General features: G+C 43.6%; 1 protein-coding gene across 11 annotated transcripts in view; it reads right to left on the bottom strand.

Moving 5' to 3' along the window:
• The window catches only part of PTPRE (protein tyrosine phosphatase receptor type E), a 200803-nt gene that overhangs the window by 36132 nt on the left and 144368 nt on the right, over nt 1–20303 (bottom strand). For 8 of the 11 annotated variants that reach the window (XM_053309245.1, XM_053309243.1, XM_053309248.1 and 5 more), the window contains 3 exons: nt 18876–19012; nt 6920–7010; nt 3215–3291 (listed from right to left, as the gene is read on the bottom strand). In XM_053309245.1, coding sequence (XP_053165220.1) covers nt 3215–3291; nt 6920–7010; nt 18876–19012 — 305 coding nt within the window. Of the gene's footprint in view, nt 1–3214; nt 3292–3707; nt 3727–4403; nt 5810–6919; nt 7011–18875; nt 19013–20303 lie in introns of those variants that run through there. The other 3 variants (XM_053309253.1, XM_053309254.1, XM_053309252.1) reach the window with 3 other exon arrangements.

Consider the following 20303-nt stretch of genomic DNA (forward strand, 5'->3'; position numbering starts at 1 on the left):
CTGCAAAGGACCTGAACCATGTCCACTTATGGTCATAGAACTTTCTAGTGGATGGCTTCCTAGCCGCCACCAACACCTCTAGAAGTCTCAATGGGAAGTCGGAAGGACCTGCCATGCAGTCAAGTGGAGTAACCAAACATCCGGAGAACAGGTCCAGGATGGGACAAAAGCATCCCTCACAGACCCTTTGCCCAACCCCCGCCCCTGGAGCAATACAGGGGGCACTGAGCATTGTCCTGCGAGGCAAAAATGTCCAGAGCTGGAACTCCCCAGTCTGCAAAGATGTCCCTCAAAACTCCCTGATGCAGCATCCACTCGTGGGAGACCACGGTCAGTCTGCTCAGAGTGTCGGCCTGGACATTCAGGACACCCTGAATGTGCACTGCCTGTGGCGACAACTCATTGTCCAGGCACCAATACCACAGGGCCAGGGTCAGTGACAGAAGGACCCTCGAAGAGGTACCACCCAGGCAGTTCAGATAGGCGTTTGCCACTGTATTGTCGGTCAGGATCAAAACCGACCACCCCTGCAACAGGGGCAGAAACTCTTTGAGTGCGTTGAAAATCACCAACAGCTCCAAATAGTTGATGTGATGACTCCGTTCTTCTGGAGACCAGTGGCCACTCAGAAGAAGGCTGTCCAGATGAGCACCCCAACTGAGCACATCCGTCATCACTACCCGGGAGTGAGGAGGCATTTGGAAAGGGGCACCAATGCTTATGTGCCAGACACTCGTCCACCACCGAGCTGTCACTCTCACCGAAGGAGGAAGCAAATGCCTGAGATGACCTGGATCCCGAAGAGGATCGAACACGTTCAAAACCCACCGCTGAATGACTCGCATTTGAAGACGCGCATGTGGCAGTACATAAATGCTGGATGCCATGTGGCCCAACAGGTGCTGGACGGAGAGCATAGTTTGTGGGCCTCTGGCCAAGAAGGTGACCACCAATCTCTGGAGAGCCATGATGTGGGCCTCGGGAAGGAAGACCTTTTCCAGATACGTGTCGAAAATCAGTCTGATAACTGAATCTGCTGGGTAGGTTCCAAATGGGACTTCTTGAAATTTATTTGGAACCCCAATTCCTGGAGGATATCAATAATGAAGCCCAGGGCATCCTGAGTCGCTTGCAGGGTATCTGCTGCGATCAACCAATCATTGAGATACGGCAGGACTTGCAGGCCGTGCTCTTGCAGAAACGCCACCACCGGCGCCAGGCACTTTGTGAATACGCGAGGCATGGTGGTGAGGCCAAATGGCAACGCCTTCAACTGATAGGTGATCCCACCTATATGAAACCTCAGGAAACGCCAATGTTGAGGCCTTATGGACACACGGTAATATGCATCCCTGAGGTCCAAGGACACCATCCACAGGTCCCTGTGGAAGATGGCCATGATGTTTGGTACCGATAGCATGCAAAACTGTTTGTAGATGAGATGCCGGTTCAGAGCCCTTAAATCTAAGATAGGGCACTGACCACCGTCCAGTTTCGGCACCAGGAAGTACCCGGAGTAGAACCCCAGACTGCTTGGATCTGACACCTCTATCGTGTCCTTCTGTAAAAGAGCAGTGACCTCTTGATCCAATGTGTGCAAGGAGTCACCACAGTTCCGGATATTGGACGCAGTCTTTGAAATTCTAGGGCATAGCCCATGAGTACCACTGTCAGGATCCACTGATCTGTGGTCACCCTTTCCCAAGTTTCTGCAAAGGGGCTCAGGCGAGTCCCGAAGTGCCCCGAGTAATTGTTTCTTAGGAGGGACATTTGTATGGGGCTTCTGGAAAGCCCGTTTACCGGGCTGCCCACTCGACTTGAATTTGGCGGGGAATTTGCTGGCCCGAAAGGACTATTCTGAGGATGGATGATGGTACACTTAGGATTTTTTGCACCTGATGAGGTGACCATGCTGGAGCCTTCTGTATCTTAGGCAACAGAGAAGTGTAGGACATGGAACGTGCTGTGTTCCTTAACTTTTGCACCTTCTGGAGTGTATTGTCAGTCTGCTCCGAGAACAGGTTCGAACCCACAAAGGGGAAGTCCTCCACCCTGGCATGAGCCTCAAAATGCAGGCCCGAAGACCGAAGCCAAGCGTGAGACTTGGTGCCACCAATGTGGCCATAACCTTAGCTGCACACTCTATGGAGTGACGGGCAGAGTAAAGTTCCTGTTTGGACACTTGAACAGCCTCCCAAAGAAAAGACTTTGCAACGTCCCATTTGTCCTGGGGAAGAAGATCCAGGAAGGTACCCACCTTCTCCAACAAAAAGTGGTTATATCGGGCATTGTAGGCCTGATGATTTGCCACTCTGGAGTTTAAGGCAGCAACTGAATAAAATCTTCTCCCAAAGGAGTCCAGCTTCTTGCCTTCTTTATCATTAGGGGCAGATTGACCATGTCCCTGATATCGTTGCAGAGAGGCCTCCACCACAATAGAGTTGGGGATTGGATGACTCTTCAAAAAGGCCATGTCCTCTTGCAACTGCACCCTGTAGAATTTTTCAAGGTGTGTGTATCTAGGGAGTGTGAATCTGGGGAGGGGAGCTTTGCTCCACAAGCAGTGTTCTTTTTGAAGCTCTTCGTGCCTGGCATGCATGCCGAAGGCTGGCCGGCCAACATGCTCTGTCCCAGCTGGTAACAGAGCTCGAAAAGAAGACCGATGAAAAGAAACACAATGCAAGGAAAAAATGCCACTGCACGAACTGAAAAATAAAAAGAAAGAGGAGAAAAAACAACCAGGATAGGCCTAATCCAACAGATTGCTGAGCTGAAGACTCACGATGTTCGCTGAAGTGCGGATGAAGAAAGACTGAGGGGATGAGGAGTGGCGCAGCCGTATATAGCGCCTGGGGGCAGGGTTACCGCCAAAAGCAGGAAAAATCGAGCTTGTTAGATTCAGATGTGGTCTCTGCGCAGGCGCATAGCCCATTTGTGTAGAAGACAGAGACCACATTGAAGAACTCACAATGTAAAAAAGAAATTTAAGATAAACACTACCAACAGCCACTGGAGGGACGCTGTGCTGGGGATAGATACGGCTAGTTGCTTTCCCCCTGCTATATAAAGAGAATCACCACTTTTAAAAGGTGCCTCTTTGCTCAGTTAGCAGGGTATATATTTAACAGAATATTGGTTGAAAAATGCATTTTAAAACAGTCATTTTGCTGCTTAGAGTAACTACCAATTTAAACCAGAAAAGCAAATTACTTACATCTATATATGAAGCATTAATGTAGTCTGAACACTGAATTCCATCTATTTGCATTAAAATTACTCTGGAATGATCATCTGCAAAAAAAACCCGAACACATATAATTAGAACCTTTTATAGCTAATACGGATATAGTGTTGACATCTCTGAAATCCATTATTTTCCTATCATAACCAAGCAAGCTCTCAAAGCACTCTTCCACTGCATCAAGCCAAAAGTAGCACCATATGATAAGTGCTACATAAATGTTACAGCTTCCATATGGACCACTGTTACATGCTTATATGGCTCAGATAATGAGATTTCCCCAAAAAAACATTATTTGGTTTACTGAATCAATGCAATATATTTTGAATACAAATACAAAATGTTATCAGAAACAAAAGAATCTTGTGGCACCTTGAAGACTAACATTAATTTGGTGTAAGCTTCCAAGGTCTTCTTCACCTGATGCATGCAATGTCATATTCAGTTGATAGATACACATACATACATGGATATGGGGCAGCGGTGGTGGGGTGGAGGAATGTAGAAGTGGCTGACATCCTGACTACCAAACATGTACAATGAGGACGCTCTGCGGGGACAGCCAGGAGTCCTAAGCCCAACTCCCCTAGTCCTCCAGCACGTGTGCTGTTGCACCAGAGAACTAATATTTCTGAGCACTGCTCACTGTTCAGAAGTCATCTGAAAGATCAGAAAAATGTTTTAGGGGTCAGTGGTGACTTTCTGAGCTTACAGAGAGCTTCCTGAGCATGGACAGCACGAAGAAGTATGAGCCCTCTGGTGTAACAGCGCATATGCAGGAGAACTGGAGGAGCTGCATAAGATCTCCTGGCATGTCCAGAGACTCCTAATGCACATTTTCATTATCAGGCTATCAGCCACACAGCCTAAGTATACATGTGATTCAAGAGGTAAAGTGCAGAGGAGGCTCCTCATATGGGGCAGAGGGGGCGCTGCCCTTCTCCTTGCCATTCCCCCATTGTTACCAGGCCTCCATCCAATCTCTCATCAAACATATCATCTCTTCCTCTCTCTCTTGCTTGAATGTTGCTTTTGCATTTCCACTGCTTGCCAGTAGATGGCACTGGCTCTTGGTCTTTTTTTTTTTTTAATTCTTTGTAAAGCCATTTCCTCCCTCTTAGTGTGTTCAGTGGAATCTGTTGCCCCCAAATGAAGTAATTACCATACTTAATCACTACCCAAATTGCATATTTAGTGCCTCAGCAACAATCAGGATGTGACTTTCTTTTCTTTCCCCCCAAGAGTAGGAGGGGCTAGCCCACCCCCCAACCAATAAGAAGTCAGAGTAGCTTATAGGCACCTATTCTGACCAATAGCCAGTAAACATGGCCAGGCATGTCATCTGATTTCCCCAGGGTCCTTCTAGGCAGGCTGAGATCTGTGTGCAAAATGGGAGCACTCAGTCTGCAAGCAAATGGAGTTCAGAAGAGGTAGGAGCCCTGGCTAACTTTCTCCAGCCTCCTCTTCACAAGAGGGAAGCCAACTCTTTTCTCCTCACTCAGCACCCCAACCCAACCCTGAGGAGCCATTGGATTTCTCCAGCATTTGCTGAGAGCTCTTTTCTTTTAAAATGTCGCTAGCAAATCTTAGCAAAATTCAGAGATCTAGAGAATGAGAAGGAAAGTGGGGGATATGGCGGACTTGCACTTCTTCTGGGTACTTCTTTTACTAACAAGGAAGCAGCCCCCTGCTGTCCGTCTTCTTCTTGGACTTTAAGTAAAACCTCTTGCTAGCTCCTTTGTCTCTTCTTACTCCCTCACCTCTCTTGAGGGTGAAAGAGAGGGGGGGGGGGAGTTATAGCTTCCAAATAAAACAAGGCCTTCTAATGGAAATTACTAATTGGACAGTTTCAAACTTATCCTGTTTGAAATGTGTTTTTAATGCAGAAATATGCCTTCTTCTTCTTCTTCTTCTTCTTCTTTTTTTTTTTCTTTTTTCTTTTTAAGAATTCTGAGATTATTGCCTTCTCTTCACAAACAACCTAACAGGCACAGCTTGGAAACCAGGCCAGCCCAAAATAGCCAAGCAACTCCACCATAGGGATGTGCAAACCAATTCTGGTTTCAACCCGGTTTGACTTCAACCAGGGCAATTTGAGTGGTCCAGGTTAGAACTGGCCCGGCCCCCAAAGAGGGGGTGCCGGTCTGAGTTTGAATGAGACCAGTCCCAGTTTGAGCCAAACCTGTTTGGGGTGCTGCTCGTAAAGGGGAATAGATTATGGTAATGATTCCCCTTTACGAGCAAAGGGGCAGGAGGCTTCCCTAAGGTTTAATGGAAGAGATAGGGGAGTCAGGAGGAATTTACCCTGAGCAAGCAGCAGCGACATAGATGGTGGTGACTCTCCTCAATCCCTGCCCACCTTCCCCAGGACAGGCTGGCCCGGGCTGTCCTGTGTGAGGCCAGCGGGGGGTTGAGGGGACCTGCTGCTGTTTTCCACGCCACCACTGTGGCTTGCTCAGGATAAGGTCCCCTGACTCCCCTAACTCAGGTCTGGTTCGGCTGGAGCCGGAATGGGTCAGTTCAAATTTGAACCAAACCAGCCTGGCTGGTCCGGTCCTTATGCCAGTTTTTGTTTACTGTTGGTTCTTTTGTGCTTTACCCTTGGTGGGGTGAGGGGTGAGTAGTAGTAGTATTGAAAGGAGAGGTCCTCAATTTATGTTCTTCGTACAGGTTTGTGATTTATATGGCTTAATTTACAAGTCTAATAAAGGAGGCTCTCAAGTAAATGTTGCTTAGAACTGCCACCAATTCTATACATTTTACTCCAAGCAAAGCCTTAATGAACTCATTGGGGCTTACTCCCAAGTAACCGCTGTGTGCACAGGGCTGCAGCCCAAGAACATATCCCAGTAATGCTTCTATTGTAAGAAGGAGAAATGAGAAGGAGAATACTTTTTGTGTGTGTAAGTATGCACGTGCATATCCGTGAGAAGAAAGGAAACTAGGTGGCTCTGTGTGGCCAAATACATTGTGGTATTTTCAAGTGATGTGAAAAGCGTTACCTGCAAATAGGCACTCAAGATTCAAACTACCCCACCACTTCAGCTGATATTCTTAGCCTAGTCCTGCATGGGGTGAGGAGGAGAGACCTGAGATTGCAAAGAAGGGGGAAAGTGGAGGCAGCAATGCTGACAGAAGGAACGATAGAGCTACTTAGGGGAGGAAGAGGCATGGGGACTTTCGAGAGAGAGGGCATTGCTACTTTCCACACTGACAGCTATAATTAACCACTCTAAGGGCATGATTCTTTTACTCACAGCCAACCAAGGGGTGAATTTAGCACTAAATTAGCATTAAATAGCCAGCTGCCAAATGTTGGTGTGAATGATGGAGATTTTGGTTGAGATAAGTAAACAACTTTAGATGGAGAAAACCATGGGCTGGTTCTTTTTAGCTTAAGGTTGGACCTGCCTACTATAAGCCCCACCTACAGTTAGCCCTGGCTCTCTTCCCTCCCCTTTGCACCCCCAGCCTCAAGAAGTAGCAGCTGTAACTAAGTACAGTGAGAATAATCTTGTATACATTTAAGCTTTATAAGGAATTGTCACAGGTACCACAAGACCCTGTCACCCTGTTGGAGAAGACTAACACAGCTATTGCTCCTGAAACTTAGAATTTGGCACTTTTATAATGTTAAGGCATGTATATTGAGAGATAAATAAAGTTGTTAATATTTACAGGGTAGTATGTTGGGATATCTGTTTTTCTCTCTGTTTTCTTCTTTATTTGCCATCTCAAGTGATCCTTGCATGTACCCTGGTGGTAATGACTACAGAGAAAATAAAGCCATGTCAGTTCAAAACAACATCCTAGAAAGAGCAGTTAAACACAGCTGGTTTGGGTAAAATGTTTACACCCAAATATTTAAAATATATTCTTTACAAAATATTAAACACATGTAGATGGAACAGAAAAAGCCATATTTATATGAAGTGGGAGTTAGATTTAGATTTAGTTTTGGGAACTGAAATGTTGAAAGAAAAGACAAAAACAAACCAGTTTTAAATCATGATATTTGGATATTAGGGAACTGAAAGTGAAGGTGATTATACATGGTATCGAACACCACTCCAAAACTCATACGTTTAATGATTTTTCCTTATTTATGTTAGAGAAAATGTGGTGAAATTTGGTCTTAAATTCATAAGAACAGCCCTGCTGGATCAGGCCCAAGGCCTATCTAGTCTAGCATCCTGTTTCACACAGTGACCCACCAGATGGCTCTGAAAAGATCACAGGCAAAAGGTATGTGCATGCCTTCTCTCTTGCTGTTGCTCCTCTGAAAATGGTATTTAAAGACACTTTGCCTCTGAAGCTGGAGGTGGCCTTTATCCACCAAAGTAGTAGCCATTGATAGACCTGACCTCGAAGTTGTCTAAGCCCCCTTTAAGGCCATCCAAGCTAGTGGTGATCACCACATCCCGTGGAAAAGAATTCCATAGATAGATTAATTACGCACTGTGTGAAAAAGCACTTCCTTTTGTTGGTTCTAACTTTCCAAGCCTAAATTTCCAGCATTCAGTTTCATGGGATGCCCCTGGAGCACATACCTGATCCTGAACCAGGCTTTTCAGGTTCAAGAGAAGATGTTCTAAACTGTCTGAAAAAATTAATAACTAGCAAATTGCCAGGGCCAGACGGCATCCATCCAAGTGTCCTTAAAGAACTCAAACGGGAGGTGCAGACCACCTTTGAAAAAATATATAACTTATCCCTACAGTCAGGTTCTGTACCGGAGGACTGGAAAGTAGCCAACATAAAACCGATTTTCAAAAAGGGATCTAGGGGAGATCTCGGGAATTACAGGCTGGTTAGCTTAACTCTGTTCCAGGCAAATTGATGAAAAGCATCCTCAAGAATAAAATTGTAAACCACATAGAAGAAGAGGTCCTGCTGGGGGAGAATCAGTATGGCTTCTGCAAGGTAAATCTTGCCTCATGAACCTTTTGGAGTTCTTTGAGAGTATCAACAGGTGTGTAGACAAAGGTGAATCGGTTGACATAGTATACCTGGACTTCCAAAAAGCTTTCGATCAGGTTCCTCATCAAACTTGAAAAAAACATAGCAGTCATAGGATAAGGGGACAAGCACATGTGTGGATTGGTAACTGGTTGAAGAAGAGGAAACAAAGGGTAGGTATTAATGGAGAGTTTTCACAATGGAGGGAAGTAAGAACTGGGGTCACCCAGGGATCTGTACTCAGACTGGTGCTTTTTAGTGTATTCATAAATGATCTAGAGGCAGAGGTAAGCTGTGAGGTGGCCAAATTTGCAGATGACACTAAACTATTTAGGGTACTGAAATTCAAAACAGATTGTGAGTAGCTTCAAAAGGATCTTGCCAAACTGGGTGAGTGGGCGACAAAATGGGAAATGCAGTTCAATGTTGGCAAGTGTAAAGTGATGCACATTGGGACGAAAAACCCCAACTTCACATATACACTGATGGGATCTGAGCAGTTGGTGACTGACCAGGAGAATGATCTTGGGGTCATGGTGGACAGCTCACTGAAAGTGTACTCAATGTGCAGCAGCTGTGAAAAAGTTCATCTGCAAAATTTGACCACTTCACTGCTTACCCCAACTTCTAGATCATTTATGAACAAGTTATAGAGCACTGGTCCCAGTACAGACAGATCCCTGGGGACCCCACTTCTTAATTCCCTCCATCATCCATTTATTCCTACCCTCTTTTTCCTGTCAATCAGACATGATTACCAATCCACACATGAACCTGTCCCCTTATCCAATGACTGATAGGGACAAGAGCCTTTGGTGGAGAATTTTGTCCTAAAGCTTTTTGGAAGTCCTAGTATCCTATGTCAACCGGACCACCTTTATCCACATGCCTGTTGACACTCCCAAAGAACTCCAAAAGGGTGGAGTCATGTGTGATGTAGTTGTTCAAGGATAATCAGGACTTTGATGCCAGCAAAACCCCTTTCCCAACACTGTGGTCCAAATCCAGATCCCCCCTCATGGGTGCTATTTAGTAAAAAAAGGCTTAGTATGACAGGGTCAATGACATGTTTACCAAAAAGGCCCTCCTAATCCTAGCAATGAGAATCCAAAATAAAAAAAATTATAGATATGCAGGAGAATGGCACAAGGACAAGAATAATAAGGGAGGAGGAAAACTGGGATAAAGATACAATTCCAGAGCAAAGCTGAAATTATGGGGTCAAACCAACACTGAAATGATTTGGATTCTAAACTTTCATTTAAAAGATATGCTACACACACCCTTAAGAACTGACTACAAAGGATTCTCTCTCTCTCTCTCTCTCTCTCTCTCTCTCTCTCTCTCTCTCTCTCTCACACACACACACACACACACACACACACACACACACAAAATGTGAATGAAATGAATTTTGTGTTTTGTTTTGAGCTAGAAATGAAATACAAAATGCTCAAAATGTTTCAGTGAAACAGAGGCCAAGCCGGCTGTTTTGATGAAACAAACTCAAAATGTTTTGAGAGTTTCAGCCATAGGGAACAATGTAGAACTCGAAACACCCTATCGTTCCCCCCATGGGTAGCTCCTAGGTACATCAAAATGGGTTGGGTGGTTGGGCATTATGGGTTTTATCAACCACCCAAGCCAAAAAAGAAATGAGCAAGCAGGCAATTTAACAGGGTTTTTTTTAGCTCTGCCTCCCCCGCTCGGATCCTATGGGTTGTTTTGAGTTTTCTCATTGTTCCCTTTGGCTGAAACAAGCTGCACTCACAGAGTGTAGACAAGCTTTGCATTGCAATTTGCAATGCATTTTGTGACCCTGCCTTGCAACACACTGAAGATTAGAAGCACATGATCAAAGAAAGGGAATCTGCCCCTCCCAACACAGAACACCACACATTTTCCCCCAAATACAGTCCAAAAATGGCCAAACAAGAATCACTGATCCAGAATCCGATCCACTGACAGCCACAGTGCCTGAACAAGCATAGCCATAAACTTAACTAGAGCAACGTCTTCAGCCACATTTTGACTGAGTACACCTTGCAATGCAGATTGCAGAGCAGACCAGAGCAGTAAGTGAGGCACAGGTTAGTTTCAAGGCCAGACATGGAGCTCATGTCACAGCAATCACCAAGAAAATATGACACACTCACAGATACGGAAAGGGGGGAGGGAGGGAGGGAGGGAGAGAGAACATGCCGAGTTGCCACTGTCCATTTCTCACCACAACAAACTAAACCACAACTCAAGGAAGGAAGGCACTCAGGTTCTCCCTTTGTCAATCTGAGATTCAGCAAAACAGACAGTAGAAGCTCAATTACTCTTTTACTCAGTATTTATTGGATTAAATTACAATCCTCAATGACTGATGGTGGCATTAGAATACTGTGAGGGGAAAATACTAACTGTTCCAACTCCTTAATTGCATTTCTTTTGCTATATTTTAAAGGTAAAGGTAAAGTGCACTGTCAAGTCGATTTCGACTCCTGGCACCCACAGAGCCCTATTGTTTTCTTTTGGTAGAATACAGGAGGGGTTTACTATTGCCTTCTCCTATGTAGTATGAGATGATGCCTTTCAGCATCTTCCTATATCGCTACTGCCCGATATAGTACCAGCGGGGATTCAAACTGGCAACCTTCTGCTTGTTTTAGCATGTCCCAAATTACAAACCCAACTGTGACAGAAAAACGTTTCATTACTCACTGATTCACAGTGCAGGTGCACAAAATCTGGCTTACTTTTAAAGAACAGTAAATACAGTACAAACATAAAGGTGACATTTTAATGGATTTGCATATTTTATAAGAATGTTAAAGTAAGCTTCAGGAGAGTCATAGAAGTTGTGCACAGTCATAAGGAAATTACACACACACACTTTTTATTGTCTTATTCATTGGTCTGGGCTGACATCCAGACTAAGTTACTCCTGAATAGTCCTATTGAATAACTATATATCAGTCATGGCTATTAGTACAGAGGTTTTCTAAATTAATATAGCAGCAATAGCACAGCATAATATTATACTCAGTGCTGAGAAAAGAAAATAACGAAATCAAACTTTCCTTGATTCCTCCCTCCTCTCTTGATATATCCTCTTCAAGGGCACACTAAGAGGTCTCTCTGCCTCCCAGGCCCTCTGGATACATTTTTAAATGCCCTCCATTTTTGTTCCCCTCCCTCCACCCCAGCCAATGGGGACACAGTTGCCCATGATAACACTTAGTCTGTATGGTAACAAACCAACCAAGAAGTAAGGAGATCTCAAACCAATCAGAAGCCAATGCCAGAAAACCAATCAGCAAGGGGAAAACAGCCCGCCAAAATGACACTTGAAACTTTTCAAGCTCGCAAAAGAGTCATTTTGTTTTGAGCTCAAAAGGTAAAGGTAAAGTTGTGCTGTCGAGTTGATGTCAACTCTTGGCAACCACAGCGCCTGGTTGTCTTTGGTAGAACACAGGAAGGGTTTACCATTGCCTGCTCCTGCACAGTATGAGACGATGTCTTTCAACATCTTCCTATATTGCTGCTGCTCAGTGTTTCCCAAAGTCTATTATTCATACCAGCAGGGATTCGAACCAGCAACCTCTTGCTCCCTAGGATAGTTACATCCCCGCTGCACCATTAGGTGGCTAGTCATGCTCAAAACAGGCCCTTTATTTTAAGGGTGTTTGTTTTGCGCTTGAAACATTTGCACATCACACACACATACACCCCTAACGTACACTAAATGAGGATCTAATAAAATGATTTAGTAGCCTATGTGTTTGTTAAGGACCCAAATTTCATTGTATTGCACCAGCTGCCTTTAAAAGATAAGTTCCCTGCAATGTTTCTACAGCTGTTAAACTTGCTAGAACTCCTTTCTATACCACTTAACGCACACAGTGTTATAATTTTTCATAGCTTTCTTTGATAATATTTCTTTCTACATAAGAAAATAGGTTATGAATTACTTAAAGGGTAAATAACAAGAACCTTAAAAATTAACAGCCCCCTGATAGATACTGCATTGTGAAGAATTTCTTTTCAAACCACAATACAAACCACACTGATGGAATTAGACAGGATTTATCAAGTGAGAAGGAAGTCACCTTGCGTGTTATTTTCTGTTGCTGCAACAAGAGCAAGCAGTTGATTGTGGTTTCACTGCAAAGGCTTGTTTTGCCTTCATTTTTCCAAAATCCAAAATAAAATGCGTAGAAGTTTCAGCATTAACAACTGTTAACTCAGAACTGTGAAGAGTATTTTAATAAACTGATTTTCCTTAAGTTCACTTCAAAAATGTTTAAGTGTAAAAAAATGAGAACTTAAGCAAGTTGCTTGCTTTGCTAAACACAGCTTTCTGCACATTCATGAGAATAATTGTGTAAAGCTGGCAAAATGAATTTCCTGTTTTTATGAAGGCACCAGGAAAACACAAAGCAAGGGAGATCTCTGGTTTCTTTTTCTCCTCCGCCTCCATTTCTCCCCTTCATAATTGATTATTTACTATAAAATAGGGGGGGGGGAAATGCCATTCTGAAAAAGAATGAATATAGATTTTAAAAATCTTGTTCCCATTTGTGATTTCCACCAGAAACGTTGGTGGTGGCGGGGGACACACACCAAAATCAGAGCCATCCCACACAAGGTTGATGTATCATGTATTTTAAGGGCATTCATTCCATGTTTTCAGAGAAATATTTGACATTTTGATATGGGAATCTTAACTCCCTAGTTCAGTGTATCATATTAGCATATAAAGCTGCCTTATAGGGATGTGCAAACTGCTTCGATATGGAGCTGGTTTGTTTCAAGGGCCTGACCTCGAGCCGAACCTCCTGGGCCAGTTTAGGCCCAGTTTGGGGATGCTGGGTGCCATTAAATTGTGTAAAAAAAAATTTGAATTACTGCTGCACAGGGTTTCAGCAGCCTTGGGGGAGGGGCCTCAGGCACCACCACCCCGAGTCTCCCTAGGTGGAACTCAACCAGATGAGCCGGTTTTGTGCACATCCCTACTGTCTTATACTGACTTAGACCATTGATCCAGCTATATTCACATCTTATTTATTATTTAAATTTCTATGTAAACTGCTGTTGGGGTCCCACCGTGGCTACCCGCTAGCTGGAAGCACCTGGAAGAGGCACCACTCCCTTTCCCCCACGTTCGGGGAATGCTGAGGTACCCCGACTGCCCGGTACTGCTCTGCAGTGGACCCGAGCAGGCTTTCATGGCTCCCCTGGCTGGATGACCTAGGATTGTCCATATATGACAAGATCTCGTTTGCCTCGCAAGATCCCACAGCAAACTCTCACGAGGCTTCCCAGTCCCGCAAGATTCCCAGAGAGACTGACAAATCTCATGGGACTTCCTGCGAGATTTCGGTAGTATATAAAGCTGGGCTGGCCAGTGATGAGGGGCCAGACTGGTGAGGGCTACCCAGGGAGAGGGAGCTTGAGGAGCTAGAGGCCGTGGGCAGTGGCAGCAGTTGAGGTTGTCCTGTGATGGCAACAGGCGCTGGACCTGCAGGACCAGATGGGCCAGTACTCTCAGGCCAGACCCAAGTTGACCTAAAGAGTAGGGGGAAACGCAGCCATACCGTGGCCCTGACAACTGCTTTGCAAACCTTTTTTGAAAAGCAGTATATAAGTAGTAGTAGTAGTAATAGTAGTAGTAGTAGTAGTAGTAGTAGTATGCTCTACTGGCAGTGACTCTCCAGGGTTTCAGGCTTGGTTATTTCCCTGCCGTACCTGGAGGTGCCAGGGATTGAACCTGAGCCCTTTGGTTGCAAGCATAAATTCCACCACTGATATAGGGCTCCTCTCCAAGACATTCATTCAGATGCTATGATTCTCCAAGCATAGGTTGTATATTCTACGTCACTAATTTGTTACTAACAACTTCATGCCACTTCAGGGCCACCAGATCCATAGAGGATCTATGGATGCTCAGACTGCAACAATGGAAGGAAACTGATGCACTATCCAAGAGACCTGGATCATTAACCTCCATACATACTGGAGATCTGGAGTACGGGTATACAAGTTATTATTCTCTCCCTCTGCTCCTCCTCTCTTCCCTCCCCCACCTTCAGCAGTCATAGTTTTGCAAAGTTCTTTCCAGCAAGACCTCTTTATTGTGCAAATATTTTTTTTTTTGCAAAGTCTTAAGTCATCATATATTTTTTACTCATAAGAAGTATCTTTATAGTCTTTAGAAAAGTATCATTTTTTGCATGCCTTCTGCTAATCTTGACACAAGCATTTTATGAAGCACTGGAGAAGAAGAAACAAAACTATGCTCCTGATAAGAATGTTTGCATTGCTGATGAACATGTAGCAGTTACTACAATTATCAGCTCATAAGAAATAGACGACTTGGCTGGATCTGATCAAAGTTCCCTCCAGTCCAGTCCATATTTCCCACAGTGGTCAACCTAAAGCACACCGGGAAGTGGAGAAGTGGGACATGTTGGAAATTAACTTCTCCAACAGTTGCTTCCCAAGAACTGGTATTCAGAATAATACAACAAATATTTATATACCAATTTTCAACAAAAGTTCCCAAAGTGGATTACAGAGATATAAATAAAGAAAAATAGAATAGAAAGAATACCATTTCAGCACCTGGAGATCCATGAATTTGTCGATTCCTTGTCTATTACACTGTGTATAATTTTATAATATACGACTTGTTTATGTCCCACACTGGTCACCTTGCTTCTAAACTAAAAAGCACCAAACGTGTTAGCCTTTTCTTGTCAGGAAGCTGCACTGATCATTTTGGTTGCCCCTTTCAGCAACTTTTCCAGCTCTGATATCCTGTTTTGAGACGTGGCAACAGACTGTATACAGCATTTCAAGCACGGCCGCATAAGAGATTTGTAAAAGACTTTTACAATATTGGAAGTTTTATTTTCAGTCCCTATCCTAATGATGCCTAGCATGGAGTTTCCCTTTTTCAGAGCTGCTGCACACTGGTCAGTGATTTACTGAGCTATTCACCACGATCTCTAGGTTTCTCTCACATGTGAAACTGGATTTTTTTTTTTTTGGCACCAATTTCACTCCATTTCCAGTCTTCTGAGTGCATTCAATATCCAGTTGATTTTTATACCATTTCTTTTAGAAGTTTACACCAAATACCTAACCTTCATTTGACCTTCAAAATGCTTTAAAAACAGAAAGCAATCTTGTACTGAGGATTCTGCTCTAATACAATAAAGAGATATGTTCATGTTTCTGTGAAGACATTCATTTGCTGTACTGGTAACTGTACCCATCTACATTACAATGTGTACCTGGAGACATTCATGGCAATCCCTTTGGGAATTATCCCCGCCCCAATGGCATGACTAGCAAGCCAGAGGTTGCCGGTTCGAATTTTGTGTGTGGTTTTGTTGTATTGAGAGGCCGTTGGCTGTAATAAAGTACTACTACTACTACTGAATTTCTGCTGGTATGTTTCCCAGACTAGGGGAAACACCTATATTGGACAGCAGCGATATAGGAAGATGCTGAAAGGCATCATCTCATACTGTGCGGGAGATGGCAATGGTGAACCCCTCCTGTATTCTACCAAAGACAACCACATGGCTCTGTGGTCATCAGGAGTCAACACCGACTTGACGGCACACTTTACCTCCCCTTTTCACTCTTTCAGGCCCCAAATTTCATGCAACACTTTCTTACGTATAACTATTTCTGGACTAGGAATTTCATTCTATACATTTAGAGGCATTACATTATTGTACATAAAATGAGAATACTCCATTTGGGGTGCAGGCATAATTCACAACTTTGGAAAGCATCAAACACAATTAGTGAAGCAAACGGAAAAAGAGGTTACTATGAAATCACTAAATACATTTGGCATCTTAGCTGGTAGATCTGTACTTTGCCAGGTCATCAGGATAAAATATAATTACTTTTTCTGGCTTTTATTTAATAGACAAGCAAAGACAAACATTTAATTTATGGAGATATAGTACTGCAAAAGCATGCTGTAAGCATATAATCACAATACAAATTGCTGACACACAGCATTGCCAATTATAGAGCTCACGTCACACTATATTATAGCCTAAAAAAGGCGCTAGCCCATACTCGAGACAGTTTAATTGGCATTTGCTCTTTCACTTAGATGAAGTCAAATTTAAATGAATGCAGCTCTTCCATTGTCATGGCTACTTCTTTTGAAAGCTGTTGTAAGAAGTAAACAGGAGTCAAAAGTGGATACGATCAGTTATGTGAAACTGAAAATATCCAAGAGTACAGTCAGCGTGACATGTTAGTTTCTGCTATTCAGCTAGCAGCCCAGCCAACATCCCCCCAATGCATAAAACCCTCATGTACACAACCACAGTGTAGCAGGAAGCAAAAGAATAAGCTCACCATTCTAACCGAGGTGAGGACAGCCTTTACAAGAAAACTTCAAAGCCTATGAAAGTAGCTCTGGGGCTCTACCTGTTAAAGGGTAGTAAACACACCACCGGGAAGATCCTGAGCAGCAACATAATCTCAGCACAAGCCTAGAGATTTTAAGAACACACTTCTTATTCCTCAAAATGGTTATGATGCTATACTAATTCATAGATGGAAAGATCAGATCATCATAAGTCAGTGCTTATCAAAAGAAGGCCCATAGGGACTTTCCTGAGTATTCATCATTTTTTCCACTTCCCATTCTTATATGCACTGCAGATTAGGCACAGTGTGTCCGTGTAAGGAGGTGCACTGTTACCAGGTCCTAACAAGATGCACATGTGCCTACATGATGTTTGAGAGGCAGATTGCAGGTTAGGTATGGGATAGGCTCATGATAATTTATCTCTTTTCTCCACAGAGCTTACTTCAAGTACTACTTGCTAATGATGATCCAGTTCATTCTTCTTGTGACAAGTTATTTAGGTACAGGAACCTCTATGGATTTCTGATAAAGACAACAGAACCTCTGACAGAAGGAAGAATTTATATCTTGAAGCACGCAGGTGGTGACATGTGGGTGCCTGTTTACACATCATTCAGCCCCATCTTAATCTAAGAGACCATAAAGATTTTGGGTGTTTTCTTTTCCTTTCACTTCTATAGGAGATAAACATCAAGGCCTGTAATTGTTAATGTTGTAGCATCATATTTGCTACAGTAGCTCACTGTGTGCTGGAGAAGCTGTAGAGCAGTGTTTCTCAATGTTTTTGGAGTCACGGACCAGTACATTCTTTGAGCGCAGTTTCCCAGACCAGCAGTTAGTAAAGGGGTTGCCCCTCTTGCCCTCACTCCCAGGCACCCCCAAAACAATTAAGAGCTGGTGGGGGCTGCCGCCGCCAGGAGCTCTCCGGAGCTCATTTCTGGGCAGGCAGCCCTTGCTGCTGGAATAATTTCGAGAAAGCACGCAAAGGGGGAGAGCCCAGGATCCACGGAGCCCAGGCAAGCTCCCCAGAGCTCATTTCTAGGCCGAGTCCCTCACTGCTGGGATTACGTTCATTTCGATGAAGCAAAATAAACGTTATCCCAACAGCAAGAACTGCCTGCCTAGAAATAAGCTCCGGAGAGCTCCCAGCAGCAGCAGCCCCCACCGGCTCAAAATTGGTGGTTTTTTTTTTTTTTTGCCGGTGTGTGTGTGTGTGTGTGTGTGTGTGTGTGTGTGTGTGTGTGTGTGAGAGAGAGAGAGAGAGAATTCCTCATGGACCAGCACAGAGCAGCACTCAACTCCTCACGGAGCGGCGGTTGAGAAACACCACTGTAGAGGAATACGGTAGAACCGGGAGGGGCAGCTTGGTAATCAGCTGAACCAGAAATGTGGTTGGGACAAACAAACCTGTGTGATGTTGCTTGGAACCAAAAGCAGACTCCAAGGAATAGCTAGGTTAAGCAGAACAATGTGGAGGTGTGTGTTAGTTACAACTGCCCATCCTAAGGCAAAAGGAAGCCCTGTAAACATCCAGGAACTGATTATGATGAACTCCTTTGAATTCAGACAGAGTAGCAGCTGTGAACACAGCCTGACAGAACTGTATACCCAGATCCATGTATGGCCTCTATACTAATGAAGAACATGGTTAGAGAAGAACACTGCAGCAGACCACTGGCAAAAATTACCCACACCTCAGTAAGAATTTAGTCATTTCTAAGATAGGCACAGTATCAAAAAGCAGAAGTGGTAGAGTTTACATAGTACAGGCCCATTCTGTGTGCTATAACATGCCAAATTACTCTGCTGTTAATACTACATTCTGTAAAGCTTTGTATTTGGACACCTCATTGTTTTGTTTTAAACCTGATTTGACTCTGCTAAATGACTACTACTATTAAACAATGCACAAATACAATTTTAAAAAAATTGAACTTACACCTGTTCTGCATTTAGCTCCTTTTGATACAAAATTTGTCAACTATATTTACTGTGGCTGACATCCAGACTAATAAAGTGCTGGTGTATTGATGCTGAGTGAGTGCTATAACAGAGGGGCCATATTTTATGATATCCCCATCTACTGAAGCTCACTGTGGCTCCCAAAAATATGCCCATAAGGGTTTTTCAGCCTTCAAGAGAAAAGCAGTGAAAATCATTCCTCTGCCTAGGCCTAGACACATTATTAGCAGCACAAGTGCTATTTTAGTCTGAGTATCAGGCTATGCCTTTTTCATATGGGCCGGGACACAAAATTAGATACAAAATAAGCAGACTTACATTGAATTCCTCTCGAAATAATTTTCCATCATCAGCTGCTCTTATCCGTATTTCCTCCTCCAGGTGCTCCACTGGAATAGGAGAATACTTCTTTGGCCCAGAGGGCGACCGTCTGAGAAGCATCACTCTTTGCTGTTCTGTCAAAATAAGATGCCAAATATGTTATGAGAGTATGAAAACTGCAATTGTTTATTAGATTGTTTCATTCATATATATATATATATATATATATATATATATATATATATATATGTATATGTATATACACACACATACATACACACACACACACACACACACTTATTATTATTATTTATTAGATTTCTATACCGCCCTTCCAAAAATGGCTCAGGGTGGGTTACACAAAGAAATAAGAAACAAATAAGATGGATCCCTGTCCCCAAAGGGCTCACAATCTAAACAGAAATGTAAGATAGACACCAGCAACAGTCACTGGAGGTACTGTGCTGGGGGTGGATAGGGCCAGTTACTCTCCCCCTACTAAATAAAGAGAATCGCCACATTAAAAGGTGCCTCTTTGCCAAGTTAGCAGGGGTTAACTTGGCAAAGAGGCAAGAAACAAATTTGTATGACTGAACTGAAGAAGGAAATGGACGTCTCCAAATGTCCAGATTGTAAATAGATAGATGCAGTAAATGCAAAAAATATGCCAAAACAACATCTTCAGTACTTTTTGGTAGATTAAGAAAATGCAAGTATCTGTGTAAACTACACCCTGGGAATGAGACAACTCTCTGCAGCCAGCTTTCTGCAGCCAACTCACTGTGGGACACCTCAACACGGACGACTCAATAGGGACAACTCAATGTGAACCTCTGACAAACACTTCAAAGCAGCTCCCTGTTCTCTCTTCGCAAAGAAACAGCCCGCCCCGCACTTCAAGTGCCCCACACTTCAAAACAGTTCCCTGCTCTCTCTATAGGGATGGGAAGTGGGCGAAGGAGGCGGAGAACAGCCTGCTCCTGTCAGCAACCAGCAGACACGCAATTATTACTTATTAGCTGCATTCTGATGTATTGTATGCCAGAGGTAGGAGGAGAGGTAGGTATTGTATGCCAGAGGTAGGAGGATCCTATTAAACACAAACTCAAATAAAGTAATAATTGCGTGTCCGCTGGTTGCTGGCAGGAACGAGCTGTTCTGCACCTCCTTCGCCCACTTTCCATCCCTATAGAGAGAACAGGGAACTGTTTTGAAGTGCGGGGCTCTATCAGGCTTGCTGGTTGTGACTCAAATTTAAATAAAATAATAATTATAATAATTAATAATAGTAGATAAAGTAACCCTGCTAACTTGGCAAAGAGGCACCTTTTAACGTGGTGATTCTCTTTATTTAGCAGGGAAAGAATAACTGGCCCTATCCACCCCCAGCACAGTACCTCCAGTGACTGTTGCTGGTGTCTATCT

Source organism: Hemicordylus capensis, chromosome 3 (assembly GCF_027244095.1).
Source record: "Hemicordylus capensis ecotype Gifberg chromosome 3, rHemCap1.1.pri, whole genome shotgun sequence".
Lineage (NCBI taxonomy): Eukaryota > Metazoa > Chordata > Lepidosauria > Squamata > Cordylidae > Hemicordylus > Hemicordylus capensis.